Source organism: Diceros bicornis, chromosome 18 (assembly GCF_020826845.1).
Source record: "Diceros bicornis minor isolate mBicDic1 chromosome 18, mDicBic1.mat.cur, whole genome shotgun sequence".
Lineage (NCBI taxonomy): Eukaryota > Metazoa > Chordata > Mammalia > Perissodactyla > Rhinocerotidae > Diceros > Diceros bicornis.
Window position 1 is genome coordinate 42,047,179 of NC_080757.1, and position 16,083 is coordinate 42,063,261.

At 39.9% G+C, this 16,083-nt stretch overlaps 1 protein-coding gene across 7 annotated transcripts in view; it reads right to left on the bottom strand.

Annotated features, from left to right (window-relative positions):
• The window catches only part of BRCA1 (BRCA1 DNA repair associated), a 61,038-nt gene extending 44,972 nt beyond the window's left edge, over positions 1 to 16,066 (bottom strand). For 5 of the 7 annotated variants that reach the window (XM_058561054.1, XM_058561052.1, XM_058561053.1 and 2 more), the window contains exons 1-3: positions 15,788 to 16,065; positions 14,722 to 14,807; positions 8,048 to 8,101 (exon numbers count right to left, since the gene is read on the bottom strand). In XM_058561054.1, the coding sequence (XP_058417037.1) occupies positions 8,048 to 8,101; positions 14,722 to 14,807; positions 15,788 to 15,991 (344 nt within the window). In that variant the 5' untranslated portion in view covers positions 15,992 to 16,065. Of the gene's footprint in view, positions 1 to 8,047; positions 8,102 to 14,721; positions 14,821 to 15,787 lie in introns of all 7 variants that reach the window. The other 2 variants (XM_058561058.1, XM_058561059.1) reach the window with 2 other exon arrangements.
• Between the last annotated feature and the right edge of the window lie 17 nt (positions 16,067 to 16,083).

Here is a 16,083-nt window from a genome sequence, read left to right on the forward strand (position 1 = left end):
TTTAAAAGTAATGGCAGGTAAATGGCTGCCATTCGATTGTTTTTAGATGCTGCATAAGCAGAAAACCAAACTACATAAGCAATGATCTATGAAAACTGAACTTACATGCATATGGCTTATTGTCATGACAAAATAAAACTTATTAAAAAGTTAATATGGCATAGTTAATGATATATTCATAATTATTTCATGCTGCACAATCAGACATAAATGGAAAGTAGTTCAAGTAAAATGATTACAATTACTTTAAAAACTCAGCACCTCACTTCAAAGCTATGGTAATCAAGGCAGTGTGGTACTGTAATAAGGATAGACATATACATCAATGGAATAGAATTGAGAGTATAGAAATAAACTCATACATCTATGGTCAATTGATTTTCAACAATGGCACCAAGCCAATTAAATGGAAAAAGAACAGTCTTATCAACAAATAGTGCTGGGACAACTAGATATCCACATGTAAAAAAATGAAGCTAGATTCCTACCTCACACAATACAGAAAAACTAACTCAAAATGGATCACAGAACTAAATGTAAGAACTAAAACTATAAATCTTTGTGACCTTGGGCTAAGCAATGATTTCTTAAATAAACACCAAAAGCACAAGCAACCAAAGAAAAAAATAGATACGATGAACTATATCAAACTTAACTTTTGTGCTACAAGTAATACTATGAAGAAAGTAGAAGGACAATCCACAGAATAGGAAAAAATATTTGCAAATCATATATCTGATAAAGAACTTGTATCCAGAATATATAAAGAACTCTTAAAACTCAATAATAAACAGAGAAATAACTCAATTAAAAAATGGGCAAAGGATTTGAATAAACATTTTCTCCAAAGGTGATATACAAATGGTCAATAAAGGGCCAGCCCCATGGCCTAGTGGTTAGGTTTGGTGCACTCCACTTGGGTGGCCCAGGTTTGGTTCCCAGGTGCGGACCTACACCACTCATCCGCGGCCATGCTGTGGCGGTGACCCACATACAAAATAGAGGAAGACTGGCACAGATGTTAGCTCAGGGCAAATCTTCCTCAAGCAAAAAGAGGAAGATTAGCAACAGATGTTAGCTCAGGGTGAATCTTCCTCAGCAAAACAAACGAACACCAAATGGTCAATAAGTACATAAAAAGATGCTCAAGATCATTAATCATTAGAAAAATGCAAATCAAAGCCACAATGAGATTCCACTTTACACCCACTAGGATGGCTATACAAAAAGACAGACAAGTATTGGAGATGATGTGAAGAAAGTGAAATCCTCATTCACTGCTGGTGGAAATACAAAATGACGCAGCCACTAGAAAAATAGTTTGGCAGTTCCTCAAAATGTTAAACAGAGTTACCAAACAACTCTGCCAGGTTCCTTGCCAGGAGAAATGAAAACTTAAGTCCATGCAAAACCTGTACACAAATGTTCACAGCAGCATTATTCATAATAGCCAATGGCCAAAAAGCAGAAACAACTCAAATGGCCATCAATTGATGAATGGATAGACAAAATGTGGTATATCCACAAAACAGAGTATTATTCATCCATAAAAAAGAATGAAGTACTGATATAAGCCACAATACAGATGAACCTTGAAAGCATTATGCTAAGAGAAAGAGACCAGACACAAAAGGCCACTTATTGTACGATTCTATTTATATGAAACGCCCAGAATAGGCAAATCTATAGAGACAGGAAGCAGAATTGTGGTTGCCTAAGAGGAGGTGGGAATGGGGAGTAGCTGCTAATGGGTACAGGGTTTCTTTTGGGGGTGATGAAAATGTTCTAAACTTAGATTGTAGCGATGGTTGCAAACTCTGTGAATATACTAAAAAAACTAAATTGCAAACTTTAAGAGTCTCATGTTCTACTGACTGAGATAGCCGGGCACACATGAATTGTGCCCTTTAAATGTGTGAATTTTATAGCATGCAAATTATATCTCAATAAAAACGTAAAAAACAAAAAACCCCGGGGCTGGCCCCTTGGCCTAGTGATTAAGTTCGGAGCACTCCACTTCAGCAGCCCAGGTTTGGTTCCTGGGTGCAGACCTATATCACTTGTCAGCGGCCATGCTATGGCAGCGACCCACACACAATATATAGGAAGATTGGCACAGATGTTAGCTCAGGGCGAATCGTCCTCAGTAAAAAAAACAAAAAACAAAAAAAAACCTCAAGGCAGGGAGAAAACATGTTCATTTTTATATTCACAATGCCTGACATAGTGTCTGGCATAACCAAGTTGCTCACTAAAAGTCTAAGGAATGAAGAAGGCACCAGCCTTCCAAGATACTCAGGCTTTTAGAATGGCTCTGGATGTAGAACAATTTTGTTGGTTGTCTCAGACAATGAATACAGTTAAGAACACTTGAAGAACATATGCAACATATTCTAATGAGTCAGTTTCCTTAACAAAGGAAAATACTGCTCCCATTGGCTGGTGATGTCTATAAAGATCCACGTTCCCTTAGGAAGAAGGCAAAAGAAGACTCAAGAGAAAAGAGAGGGAGAAAGGAAAAAAGGGAAGAGAGCAGTAGAGAGCACTGTGATGATGATAATTAAAAGGGGCGATTCACTCATACGACCAATATTTACTACATGTCCGGTACTGTTCTAGATGCAGGGGATGCAGTGGAAAAGCAAAATAAATCCCTGCCATTACACAGGACATAGTATTCTGGTGAGGGAGGTGACTGGGGAGGGTAGTAGAGAGCAGATACTGACCTTGAAGAGAGCCAGGAAAAAAAAGATTAAGGGAGCTGAAAAGACAGTGGAAATGGTGAGCCAACAGACACTAAGAGAATGCTTTTTACTGGCCAGGTCCTTTAACATGCATTGCCCTCCCTTAATCCACACAACAACCCTGAAGTATTATCTTCATTTTACTGTAGAGACTTGTCCCAGATCACACAGTAGTCAAGCGGTGAAGGTGCTATTGGATCTGGATTGAATTGCAGCAAAGTCCATGGTCTTTCTACTAGAGAAAGTGAATGTACGTAGGTATGGTCAAGGAGACGCAGGGGTCCTTCTTCACCTATATGGATGCTTTAACTACCACCTTGCACTCAACAACAACTCTATAGTTTAGGGAATAGGGTGTCAAAAAGCTACCTGCATTGTATATAAATTCCCTTTAAAGAGTCACAGAAAAGAGGCTACCACTCCTTAAGAAGATGCAAATACTACCCGTACTCTATCATAATAGCTCTAGGAGGCATCAATGTATTACACTGGCAAATGGTACAATTCAACAGTTCAAGGTAGGTGTAGGGAGGGAATTCCCTGAACACAGTACTGCAGACTACGGTACCTAAACTATAGTGACAAGCTAAGCTACACAGTGTTATTGCCTGTACAATAATTACATAAATAACGCAGGGGAACTAGGTATGTAGAAATCAACCAAGATATGGGTTCCAATCTTTCTTTATGCTAGAAGAAGAACAGATGCATAAAGGTTGTTAACTAAATTCAAAAGAGAAAATGAACTTGTACATGACTTGAAAAGACTGAGCTAAGGAAAATATTGACAGATCAAGAGAACATTGGCATATCTTTCAGGACTCAGAAGAAGAATTTATTAAATTCTGTTTTAGAGCTCTGGGGAATCCATGTGACGCACCAATTAAATGAGAACACATTATAAGTTCTATATGAGGTTCTCAATGAAAAAGTCTGAGACAAATTTTGGGCTTCCTGGATTTCTAAAGCCCAGTGCCTAAGGAACGGCAATACATTTTTTAAGCAAATGTAGTATGTTTTCTGAAGGGTGGCTTCAACTTTTTAAGAAAAAGCTGATGGAAAACAGTAAAATCACAGCATCACAAACTAATTTGGAGGACTTTTCAGAGTACTCATTTTGACACATTTATACCCTGAGCGGTTTAACAACGTTATGGAAACTCATCTAGTTTTGAGTTGCTTGTCCAAGTACATCCCGGCAGGAAGCAATAAATTAATAGTTCTAAGTCTAGGCAAAATAAAGGCAAGCTGACTTTTTGGCTATCTTCAATTATATTGGGTGCCCTGGATTTCTGTCAACAGAGCTAAGATTATGGACCAATATATGGTCCCTAGTTAAAGGAAATAAAGACCCTAAGAGCTCCACAGCTTAGCATCTCAACATTCACGCAATGTTATTGGTCCCACCAAACCTTGTCAGTTTCGAAAAGGCTGTTTTCTTGATCAAACCTCTTGTCTTACTTTATTCCCCCCCCCCCACTTTTCTCCCCAAAGCCCCAGTAGATAGTTGTATGTCATAGCTGCACATCCTTCTAGTTGCTGTATGTAGGATGCGGCCTCAGCATGGCCGGAGAAGCAGTGTGTCGGTGCGCGCCCGGGATTCGAACCCTGGCCGCCAGTAGTGGAGGGCGCGCACTTAACCGCTAAGCCAGGGGGCCGGTACCTCTTATCTTACTTTAGATCCAACAATTGAGAATCTATCTTGAGCTCTTCAACTGGGAGATTCTGCCTCGGTTCCTTGCCCAGTATCCCAGTCCCATGGGCCAAGGCTCTTGTCTCCTAGGGACAAGAATCTTATCCCTAACCCTTAGCCTCCTATGGCTGGATCCCTGTTACTTTTCGTCCCTTATAACTACCACCCTGAACTTCTGCTCATTTCTGCAGCTAGACTCCTGAGAGACTGACTATATTCAATCTACTTGCTAGATTATCCATCTCTTGCCTATTTCTGGTTCTCTGACATACCAACCCATGGCAAGAGTCCAGAACTCCCAGATATCATGATCTAATGCATCCGGCCCTAAAAACTCCCTGACACTGACTCACCAACTTATCTGGATCTCTTCAGTTAGCTGACCCCAAGACTTGCCTTATTTGGTCTATCTAGTCTTTAGACCTCAGCCATCTCTGGTCTGGTCCCTCTTACTATCCTTCAGGTAAGTGTATAGGAAAGTCACCATTCCAGAGCACTGCTTCTCAAACTTTAATGTGCATTAGAATCTCCTGGGGATCTTGTTAAAATGCAGATTCTGATTCAGTAGGTTTGGGGTAGGGCTGGGATTCTAGCAAGTTCCCATGTGATGTGGTTGCTTCAGGCCCACGAGTCCCACTCTGAGTAGTAAGTTCCTAGAGCTGCCTTGTCCAATACAGCAGCCACTAGCCACAGGCGGCTCTTGAGCACTTGAAATGTGGCTAGTGTGAAGGAAGATGTACTGTAAGTATGGAAAAGCACAGGCTTTAAGAGGCTTACTACAAAAAGGAACGTCAAATATCTCATTAATATTTTTTATATTGATTATATTTTGAAGTGATAAAATTTTGGTCATAATTGAGTTAAAAATATATAAATATATAACTATAGGTAATTTAACCTTTTTTTAAAGTAATATGGCTATTAGAAAATTTAAGTTACATTTACGGCTCATATTATATCTCTTTGGACAATGTGGTTCTAGATCTTCCAAAAAGTATTACACATTTCATTTGTTGTTTGGAAACTGCAAGCTAATGCATGGATAGCCTAAGTAATTCTTCTCTAGACTAGTACTATTATCTTTTTTGTATATCGCATGAAAGATTTCAGAACCATGGGCTTACCTTGGTCAATAAAACTATTCTATTGTTAGCAATTAGAATTCATCTTGAGAAAATAGAATAAAATTAATGCTGGGGGGTGGTTTTCCAGCTTTCTCATCATATAGATCAAGGTGTTATTCAGATTATAAAGGTTTTACAGAAGAGATTTCATGAAAAAGTTGATCACATGGGTATTATACTAAACTTTTAATTCTATTATATCATTTAAGATACAGCTGGTTCTTCTGCTTATCATATTCTCTGCATTAGGAGCTGCAAGCCTTTCTTACTTTCCCCCAGTTATTAACCTTAACCCTCTCAATCTTAACAGATGTCTTCACCTCCAACTTCACTGAGCTCAAACTACCTCAACTACTCCCTGCCCTACCTCAAAATCTTTCTATAGAATTACTCTCCTTTTCCTTCATTACTGTTTATGAATAACAACTATTTCTCTTTCCTGCACCCATTTTCTGTTTCTAATCCCTTCTACCTCCTCCTGAACCTTCTCTCTCTTGCAAATGTCATCTTCTCTCTGAGGGCTCCTTCCTCTTCTAACACAACTCCTATACACGTATGCAAAGTTAGTTTCTTTTTCCTGGACATATTCTACTTTCTTCTCTTTGTACCTTTGCTCATATTATTTCCTCTGCTTGCAATTTCCTTCTTCTACAAGCTCTCAGAATGTTCATAATTTAATCTACTCTGTACTCACTATAATACTGCGTATTCATTACTCAAGGTGACAGGAATGCATACAGTACATTTCAGAAAGATTCTCATCAAGAAACAGTGAGAGTCCCAGCATTTAAAAGGTTAACCTTCAGCTCTCTATAACTTTTTAAATTTTGTTTTACAAAAGTATTGATCTACGAAGAAATTGGTCCTACACCATAGATAGTTTGAGAAGCTTTCCTCTAAAGGCCCCAAAACTAAAAATTCTCAGAGCAGAGAGATAAAGCTGTGCTACCCTGGCACCTGACCAGGGAGAAAGGCCTGAGGAATCAGAAAGAAACTGTTGGGAACAGATGAATGGGAAGAATAAGGTAGAATTCAGAGGAAAGAAGGAGTCAGCCAGTTGGCAGACTTGTTCTCAGAGGATATCCCTCCCAAGGGAACAGGTTTCCTCCACCTTCAGCCAGCCCTCATTCTCTTTATTTTTTTTCTTTTTTGTGAGGAGATCAGCCCTGTGCTAACATCTGCCAATCCTCCTCTTTTTTTGCTGAGGAAGACTGGCCCTGGGCTAACATCTGTGCCCATCTTCCTCCACTTTATATGGGATGCCGCCACAGCGTGGCTTGCCAAGCTGTGCGTTGGTGCGCGCCTGGGATCTGAACTGGCGAAGCCTGGGCTGCCGCAGCAGAGCACACGCACTTAACCACTTGCGCCACGGGGCCGGCCCCCAGCCCTCATTATCTTTAACACAGAAGCTCTTCACATTTTTCAGATTACAGAAACATTCTAAGAATCTGATGAAAATGATGGATTGTCTTCCTAGAAAACTGCACATGCCTATAGTTTTTAATACAACTGAATTTAAAATTGAATATAATTTTAGGAAATTTATGAAAACCATTCATGAATCCCAAGTTAAGAACTCTTAAATTCAAAAATTTCTAGGAGGTTAGATAAGAGATTGATAATTGTAGTTGTTTTGGGGGAGGGAAGGGAGAGGCAAGGGTTTTGGGGTAGGAGGGAAATGTACTTAGCATCATATAACCTTCTGTGCTAGTAAACTCATTACCATGGACATTGCTTGCTTTTTCAATTAAAAAAGAAAAAAATACTTAAAAACAAACTAGTTGGCATTCAGGGCAAGTCTCAATCATAGCTTAACACCAGGAAAGGAGAAAAGCCCTCATTCCACCCAATCACCTACCAAACTTTTTCTGAAATTCTTCTATCATCAAACATTTTCTATACAGAAGTCAAATTATAATATTGTACACCCGAAACTTAAATGATGTTATAAACCAATGTTACCTCAATTAAAAAAAAAGAAACATTTTCATTTTAAACGGCAAGATCCTTAAAAATGTAAATATAACTTGAATCATTGGTATGAATGAATTTCAGCTTAAATATAAACTGATATCAGATTCTTTCCTATCTTCATGAGGATTATGAAGCCGGCAAACACTGACCCTTAGAAGGAGAAAAGCAAAAGGACGTGCAGAAATGAACAGAAAGGAGAAACTGGGAAGGTTAAAATACAATTTGCTTCTTTCACAATTGCTTGCAATCTGCTTTCACACATGGACACAAAAAACAAACAGCTGTTCAAAGTGATGTCACATCCCACTAGATAAATATGCCAATATTTTACCAGGAACTATGGCTACAACCAACTTATGATGACTTTCTAAGCATTCCATGAGGCAGAATGAAACAGATTTTTTTTCACTTAATTGAAGAAGCTAAAGCTTCTACAAAGTTAGTTGTTTCCTCTGTTATGAAGGAGAAGCACAAAAGCTAATAATGGAGCCACATCAAACATTCAAACTTACTTGCAAAATATGTGGTCACACTTTGTGGAAACAGGCTCTTTGATCAACTCCAAACTAGAAGGGTAGGAAAAGAAAATAAATGAGGCTCAATAATTCATTTAAAAATAAATATATTCTTAGCAAATAAGTTCAACTTTAAGCAGCTATTACTGAGTCAAGACAAGGCTTTATGTTCACTCAGTAAGTATTTATTAAATGTCTGCTGTGCTAGGAGCCAAAAATACAGCAGAGAATATGATCCTTACCCTCAATGAGCTTTCAGACATCAAAACAGAATATATTAATCTCTTCAATACTCTTGTGGGTGCACATCCTATATCTTAACTCAACTTTAAGCTCCACAATGACAAAAACTTCATGTATTTCTTTTGGATTCCCTCACAGCACTTTTTTTTTGTATGTGATTGTCTTATTTTTAATTTCTATTTTTTTCCTTTTTTCTTCCCGAAGCCCCAGTACATAGTTGTGCATTGTAGTTGTAGAGTTGTAGCTCTTCTATATGGGATGCCGCCTCAGCATGGCTTGATGAGCGGTGAGTAGGTCCGCACCCAGGATCTGAACTGGCGAACCCTGGGCCACTGAAGGGGAACTCAAGAACTTAACCGCTGTGCCACCGGGCCGGCCCTTAATTTTTTTTTTTTCTTTTTTTTTTGTGAGGAAGATCAGCACTGAGCTAACATCCATGCCAATCCTCCCCTTTTTGCTGAGGAAGACTGGCCCTGAGCTAACATCCAAGCCGATCTTCCTCCACTTTATGTGGGACACCGCCACAGCATGGCCTGACAAGCGGTGCGTTGGTGCGCGCCTAGGATCCGAACCCGGGCTGCCAGTAGCGGAGCGCGTACACTCAACCGCTACGCCACGGGCCGGCCCCCCCTTAATTTCTTAATATGAAAAATTTCAAGGATTTACACAAATAGTAAAATGAACTCCATGTACCATCACTCAGTTTCACCAATTACCAACTCACAGCCAATTTTATTTCATCCATACCGACACCCACCCAAAGTCCAGATTATTTTAAAATAAATCCCAGCCATCATATTTCACCTATAAATATTTCAGAACATATCTTTAAAAGATAAAGACTTTTTTAGCATAACCATGAAACCATTATTACTCCTAAAAAGTAATTTCCTTAATATCATTTAATATACAATTAATGTTCCAATTTCCCTCACTGTCTCATAAAAATTTAATAATTAAATCTATTTAAATCAGCATCCAAACAAGATCCACACGTTGCATTTGTTTTGATATGTCTCAAGTCTCTTTTAATCTATAGATTCCCCTTCTTTTTCCTCCCTTGTCATTTACTTAAAAAACACAGAATTTCCCACATTCTGAATTTTGTTGACTGTAAGCCTATGATGTGGTTTAACATGTTCCTCTAGCCTTTATTTCCTGTAAACTAGACCTACAGGCTCAATTAAATTCAAGTTCAATTTTTTGGCAAGAACACTTTACTGGTAGTACTGTGTACTTTTATTACATCACTTCAGAAAATATACGGCTTGGTTTGTGATTACTTCGTAAAAAACAATGTAATAAATACTCACTGAAGAAAATTTAGAAAATAATAAACTTAAAAAAACATAAAAATTTGGAGAAAACATATCACCCAAATTCCCATCCCTACCCGTCTATCCAGAAAAATCTTAAGGCCTTCCTGAAATTCATTCATTTACTAACATAACATAATAAAGTATTTATTGAGCATCTACTATATGCAAGCACGGTTCCTGGAGATGGAAATACAGCAGTGAACAAAATAAAGCCTGCCCTCATAGAACTTACATTCTAGTGGTGGGAGACAGTTGATTGATAAATAAACAAGAACACAAGGGAATGAGTGCTAAAAGAATAAAGCAGGCTAAGGGGGATAGGTAGTGCAGTGTGTGGGGGGTGTACATGGGGTGGCCAGAAAGGCCTTACTGAGAAGGTGACATAGGTAGATAGCTGAATAATGTGAGGAAACAAGCCATGCAAGATAGACTTTGGGCGGGACCATGCCTGGTGTTTTTGAAGGTTAGCAAGCAGGCCAGGGGCCAGGATGGAGTGATCAAGGCAGGAAGCAGTGGTAGAAGAGGTCAGAGGTAGCGGGAAGCCTGAGCGGGTAGGAACCTACAGGCTGTTTTAAAGTCTTTAGCTTTTATTCTGAATGAGAGCTTTAGAAACTGACATTTGGTAAAGTTCAGGCAGGACATCAAAGAACAGGCAACCTGTGTGTGACAGGAATGTGGTTCTTTTCATTAAATGTTTAACTTTTTAGAAAAGGATCACAAGAAAAGCTGGGTGGCAATAGCCTCGTTGTGAAGGGGTTGGTAATATAACTCTTGTGATCATGGGGTTTCTGACGCAGCACAGGGCAACGAAAAGAAAAATACCAGAGTTAAGTTAGAAGGCTGGGTTTCTACTACCCGTTCTCCTTTTTTATTAGCAGAGTGACCTCAGGCCAAACCTGAACTTCAGTTTCCTTCTCTGTCCCCCACTCTTCCGGTCTCTTCAGGCTATTGTGAGAAAATTAAATGCTACTTGGGAAACTGTTCACAATGTGAGATGACTTGTACCAATGTTAGTATTGTTATTGGGACCGAATGTAGTTTTAAAAAGATAAACAACCGAACAAAGAGAACTCTGGTTTGTTACTAAATCACTATTTCTGAGATAAGCTGATACCAAAGAAATTCTCAGTAAAAGAGAAATTGGATTTAGCTAGGACACCAGATGGCTTTCATTCTCACCACTGACTCAATTCTGAAATAATTATATTTCAGTATGGTAACTATAAGCCAAGCTATATAAACATACTGCAAACACAAACTTCAAACAGATGAAAACTCCAAAATGTAAAAAGGTAATGACTATTGAAGGAAAAGCTTGAAGAGGAAATGGGAATGAAGAGAAAAGATTAAAATGCTCCTCTTCTAGGTCCTGATGAGAGTAAATGTTTACTATAAAGGTGATTCAAATAGTTTAAACTCTTTCCAAACCAGGCAATATCTTAGGCCTACTGCATATGTGCATTTTGAGCTTCTAACATGGATAACTGACTGGAAAAAGACACTAGGTTAGGTTCGAAAAACCACACCCTCCCCACCAGGATACCAATTGCAGCAAATTCTTGTGAGACTAAAAAATTTTATATAGTCATGTAAAAAGTTAGAAAAAGCTACCAATTATCAGAAATAAATGCCAATTGGGCCGGCCCAGTGGCTTAGTGGTTAAGTGCACGCGCTCTGCTACTGGCAGCCCGGGTTTGGATCCCAGGTGCGCACCGATGCACCGCTTCTCCTGCCATGCTGAGGCCGCGTCCCACATACAGCAACTAGAAGGATGTGCAACTATGACATACAACTATCTACTGGGGCCTTGGGGAAAAAAAAGGAGGAGGATTGGCAATAGATGTTAGCTCAGAGCCGGTCTTCCTCAGCAAAAAGAGGAGGATTAGCATGGATGTTAGCTCAGGGCTAATCTTCCTCACAAAAAAAAAAAAAAAAAAGAAAAGAAAAAAATGCCAATAGTGACTTAGATGCCAGCAGAAGGAATTTTAGCTTGAGAGACCTCAAAGAAAGCTGGAAACCTACCCTATAGCTACCATAAGTAATACTGTTTCCAGTCACAATCAGTTATCATTTATTAAGACATAACTGCAAATTGTACTGTTCTGAGCATTGTAAAAAAAAAAAAGTGACGTAGGTACGATTCTCACCCAAGAAGTTCTCATTTAAATGAGTTTAAGGTTGGGCCGGCCCCATGGCTTAGCGGTTAAGTGCGCACGCTCCGCTACTGGCGGCCCAGGTTCGGATCCTGGGCGCCCACTGATGCACCGCTTCTCCCGCCATGCTGAGACCCCGTCCCACATACAGCAACTAGAAGGATGTGCAACTATGACATACAACTATCTACCGGGGCCTTGGGGAAAAAAAAAAAGGAGGAGGATTGGCAATAGATGTTAGCTCAGAGCCGGTCTTCCTCAGCAAAAAGAGGAGGATTAGCATGGATGTTAGCTCAGGGCTGATCTTCCTCACCAGAAAAAAAAAAAAAAAATGAGTTTAAGGTTTAATAATGACTAGGATGAATAGTTTTAGTTTAAAAACCTAAGTTTTTAAAACAGAAAACTGATAAAAAAGACAAAAGCTGGAAAATACATAATAGTTGACTGAAAATGAAAAGTTAGCATTAACTTTCATTTTTGCATCTTTATGTATCTGAGTTTTTTAGTTGATGGTTTAATTTGCCAGAACAAAAAAGAACATTACATTTTTATGACTCAGTCCCATGGAAGTGCAAAATAAATGGACCCAAATGCCACACTAGTGAGGACTTTTTGATCACTCTTTGTAATTATCATGAGTAAGTTTCATGCTTTTTCAAAAGCATTTTTTCCATATTGTCATTTCCTGCTTCTCTGGCTCTAATGTTTTATAAATTAGGCTGTAAATCACATTTAGCTCTTATTTTTGTTTAGCTGAAATACTGAGGGGCAAGGGAGAGAAGTGTTACTTATAAATCTTTTATCTCTCTGAAAACACAACTTGCATTTTCTTTGATTTTATTTACTTGATTCCAAATATGAAAAACAACTTTCATGAAACACAAAGGAAAATTTACTCTTCTTTATTGAAGGTAAGGGGCAGTAGGGGCAGCCTTCCAATTTATTTCTTGAATGTTACCCACCACTAACCATCACCATATTAAAAACCACTAAATTATCAAAGAAGCAATTTAGTTTATTATTTAATACCTTCAACAAATGTTTACTGAGTGGCTACTATATTCCAGGTACTGTTCTAACTACTGAGGATACGGAATTAAACAAAACAAATAAAAACTTCTTCCCTCATAGAGTTTATATTCTGTGGGGGTAGAGAAAAGGACAAATAAATTATATAGAATGTCAGTCAGATAGCAGTAAGAGTTATGGAGAAACATAAAATAGGAAAGGGGGATAAAAAGCGTGTTGGGGGTGGAGGTGTTACAATTTTAAATAGGGCTGTCTGGAAATGCCTCTGTTTTTTCTTTTTTTTTTTAAAGATTTTTATTTTATTTATTTTTTCCCCCCAAAGCCCCAGTAGATAGTTGTATGTCACAGCTGCACACCCTTCTAGTTGCTGTATGTGGGACGCGGCCTCAGCATGGCCGGAGAAGCGGTGCACGCCCGGGATCGAACCCGGGCCGCCAGCAGCGGAGCACGCGCACTTAACCGCTAAGCCACGGGGCCGGCCCATGGAAATGCCTCTTTGAAAAGGTAGTATTTCAATCAAGATTTGTCAGGGGAAGAACATTCCAGGCAGAGGAAAGAGCAAGCATAAAATTTCAGAGGCAGGAGAATATGTTGCCTGTCTGAAGAACAGTGAAGAGACCAGAATGACCAGAGTAAAGAGAATAAGAGGAGAGAGAGTAAGCAATAATTTTTCTAAATTTCCTTTCCAGCTTTTCACCAAGAGATTCTGAGGTGGTTTTTAATTTATTTTCTAGATGTAAGAGATACCACAGAGATTATCACGTGACTGCTTAGGGTTCATAACCTTTGTTGTGCCGTGAACTCCCTTTGGCAGCTAGTGAAGCTCATGAACGCCTTTCTCAAGGTAATGATTTTAAACGCATAAAAAAAATATATAAAATTATACAAGAAACTAATTATACTGAAATACAGTTCTATCTACAGGCATCCAAGGGTTAGGAGGGTCAGCAAGTTAAGAGCTCCTGAATACATACAAGAGAACTTTCTGGGGTGATGGAAATGTTCTATATCTTGACTGGGTTACAGAGACATATACACTTGTCAAAACTCACTGACTTGCCCCTTAAGATCTCTGCATTTCACTGTATGGAAATTATACCTCAATTTAAGAAAACCTTGAATATTCTAGTCCCCTCTTTATTTTACAGAAGAAGAAAAACAAAAGCTCACTCAAAAAATCAGAGAGACTTGCTAAATGCTTTGATGACTTGCAGTATTGTTATTTAAATATATGGGGTTAGTTGCAACCAAAGGTTCTCCCAAAAACCTACCCAATCACAGATACCAATCATTCGTGCTTTTATTTTGCCATTATTAACTATGTCCATTCCAAGTGATCAAGCCGGCTTTAGAGGTAGATGAAAAGACCAGGTGCATTTAATTCAAACCAGATCCCTGCTGCAATGTGGAACCAATCGAGACAGTTTGTGGACTAGGAAAGATAGGGGGCTGTGTGTGTTAAGGCAGTAGAGAAGGAAGGGGAGAGGCAGAGTGGAGAAAAAGGAGTAATTTCCCATATTCCTAAAGCTCTTCAGTTAAGAAAAGCAGCAATTTTAATAGCCTAATCTTAATTTTCTCCTTACTGTGTGAGGTCAATTCTATTCATTTGCATAGGAATATAATCATACAAAAAAGAATCTCAGGGGCCAGCCCAGTGGCGTAGCAGTTAAGTGCGCACGCTACACTTCGGTGGCCCGGGGTTCGCAAGTTCGGATCCCGGGCTCAGACCGATGCACCGCTTGTCAAGCCATGCTGTGGAGGCGTCCCACATAAAGTAGAGGAAGATGGATGGGCAGGGATGCTAGCCCAGGGCCAATCTTCCTTGGCAAAAAAAAAAAAAGAGAGAGAGGATTGGCAACAGGTCAGCTCAGGGCTGATCTTCCTCACAAAATAAATCTCAAATTAATAAACTCTTCTGTTGACTTACCAGATTGGACATTCTAAGATTTTCTGCATAGCATTAAGAACATGTTGTACTTCTTCAACGCGATCCGCAGATACATCCATTTCTTCCTGTTCCAATAAACTTTAACACATAAATATATACATAAATAATTCACTTCAAAAGGTTTATGAAAACAACAGCTTAGTTCCATTGTCATTTTTAAATAAGAGAAATTTAAGATTGGAGCGCTTTAGAATTATACCAACCATAGAACTAATGACACAAGCCTTATTTTTAAAAATTTTAAAAGTCGTTTTCTGTAATTAAGACCATATAAATTCTCTATTTTTTCACATATAGCCTCCAAGCACCTCCTTTTGGTCTCTTCCTTTCTCCAAGAAAGGGAAAGCCACAGTGGGGTGACTCGACTTGGTGAGTGATGGCAGCCTCAGATTTCTCCAATCATTCCGGCTGTTTTCTTTTCCTTGCTTAAAATCAAAATAGACAAAAACAAAACCAATACCAACCAACGCTCCCCGCCCCCCAACTCCCCGCCCTTCCCAAGTGTTTCCCACTGGTCTGCACTCGTCTCGGGATCCTCCTCAGGCACATCCATGCCAACAGCATCTGTGACTACTGACGCCCCTCTATTTCCCTCTTATCCTTTCTCAGAAGCCCAAATAAATCCAGTTCTTAATGACTCTCTCTCACAAAATCCTGTCTCCTCCTCTTCCCAGACACATTCCCGCTCCCTTTTCTTCCTTAGCGTCCCCTTCTCACATATACTAGCCTGTCTTTTATACTATGGTGTCCCCCTCAAGACACATTCCAGTTCTTATCATCAAGATTCCCCCTCCGACACACTCTGCCCCTCCCTTATCCTCAGTGCCTCCCCCCTCGCGACCCACAGCGTGCCCCCCTCCCCATGATTTCCCCAGACTCAACGTCTTAGACTTCTCAGGTTCCATCCTCCGCCCGCCCCTGCCAGATAACACCCGTCTTGGCTCTCCTTCAGGAGTCCCCTCTCCCCATCTCTCTCAACACCTATTTCCCGCCTGTTCCCCGGAGCACCCCTTGGGCCCCCCTCCCTTCCCCACGGCTCTCTCACCTTTGCCCAGAGCAAAGCGTCCAAGCTTCCCGGCCTCAGGGGCCCAGTTTTCAGAAAAGCCCACCAGACCGTCCTCGATCCAGAAAGCCTCAGCGCCCTCACGCCGCGCAGTCGCAGTTTCAATTTATCCGTAATTCCCGCGCTTTTCTGTTGCCACGGAAACCGGCCGCCACCACTGAACCAGAGCCTCTCAGAATGCTGCATCAAAACACGTTACGGAAGGGCGGGGCAGAAAGAGCCGAGAGTCTCTCGGGGCTCCTGATTGGTCATCCATTCTTTCCCTGCGTTACGTAATT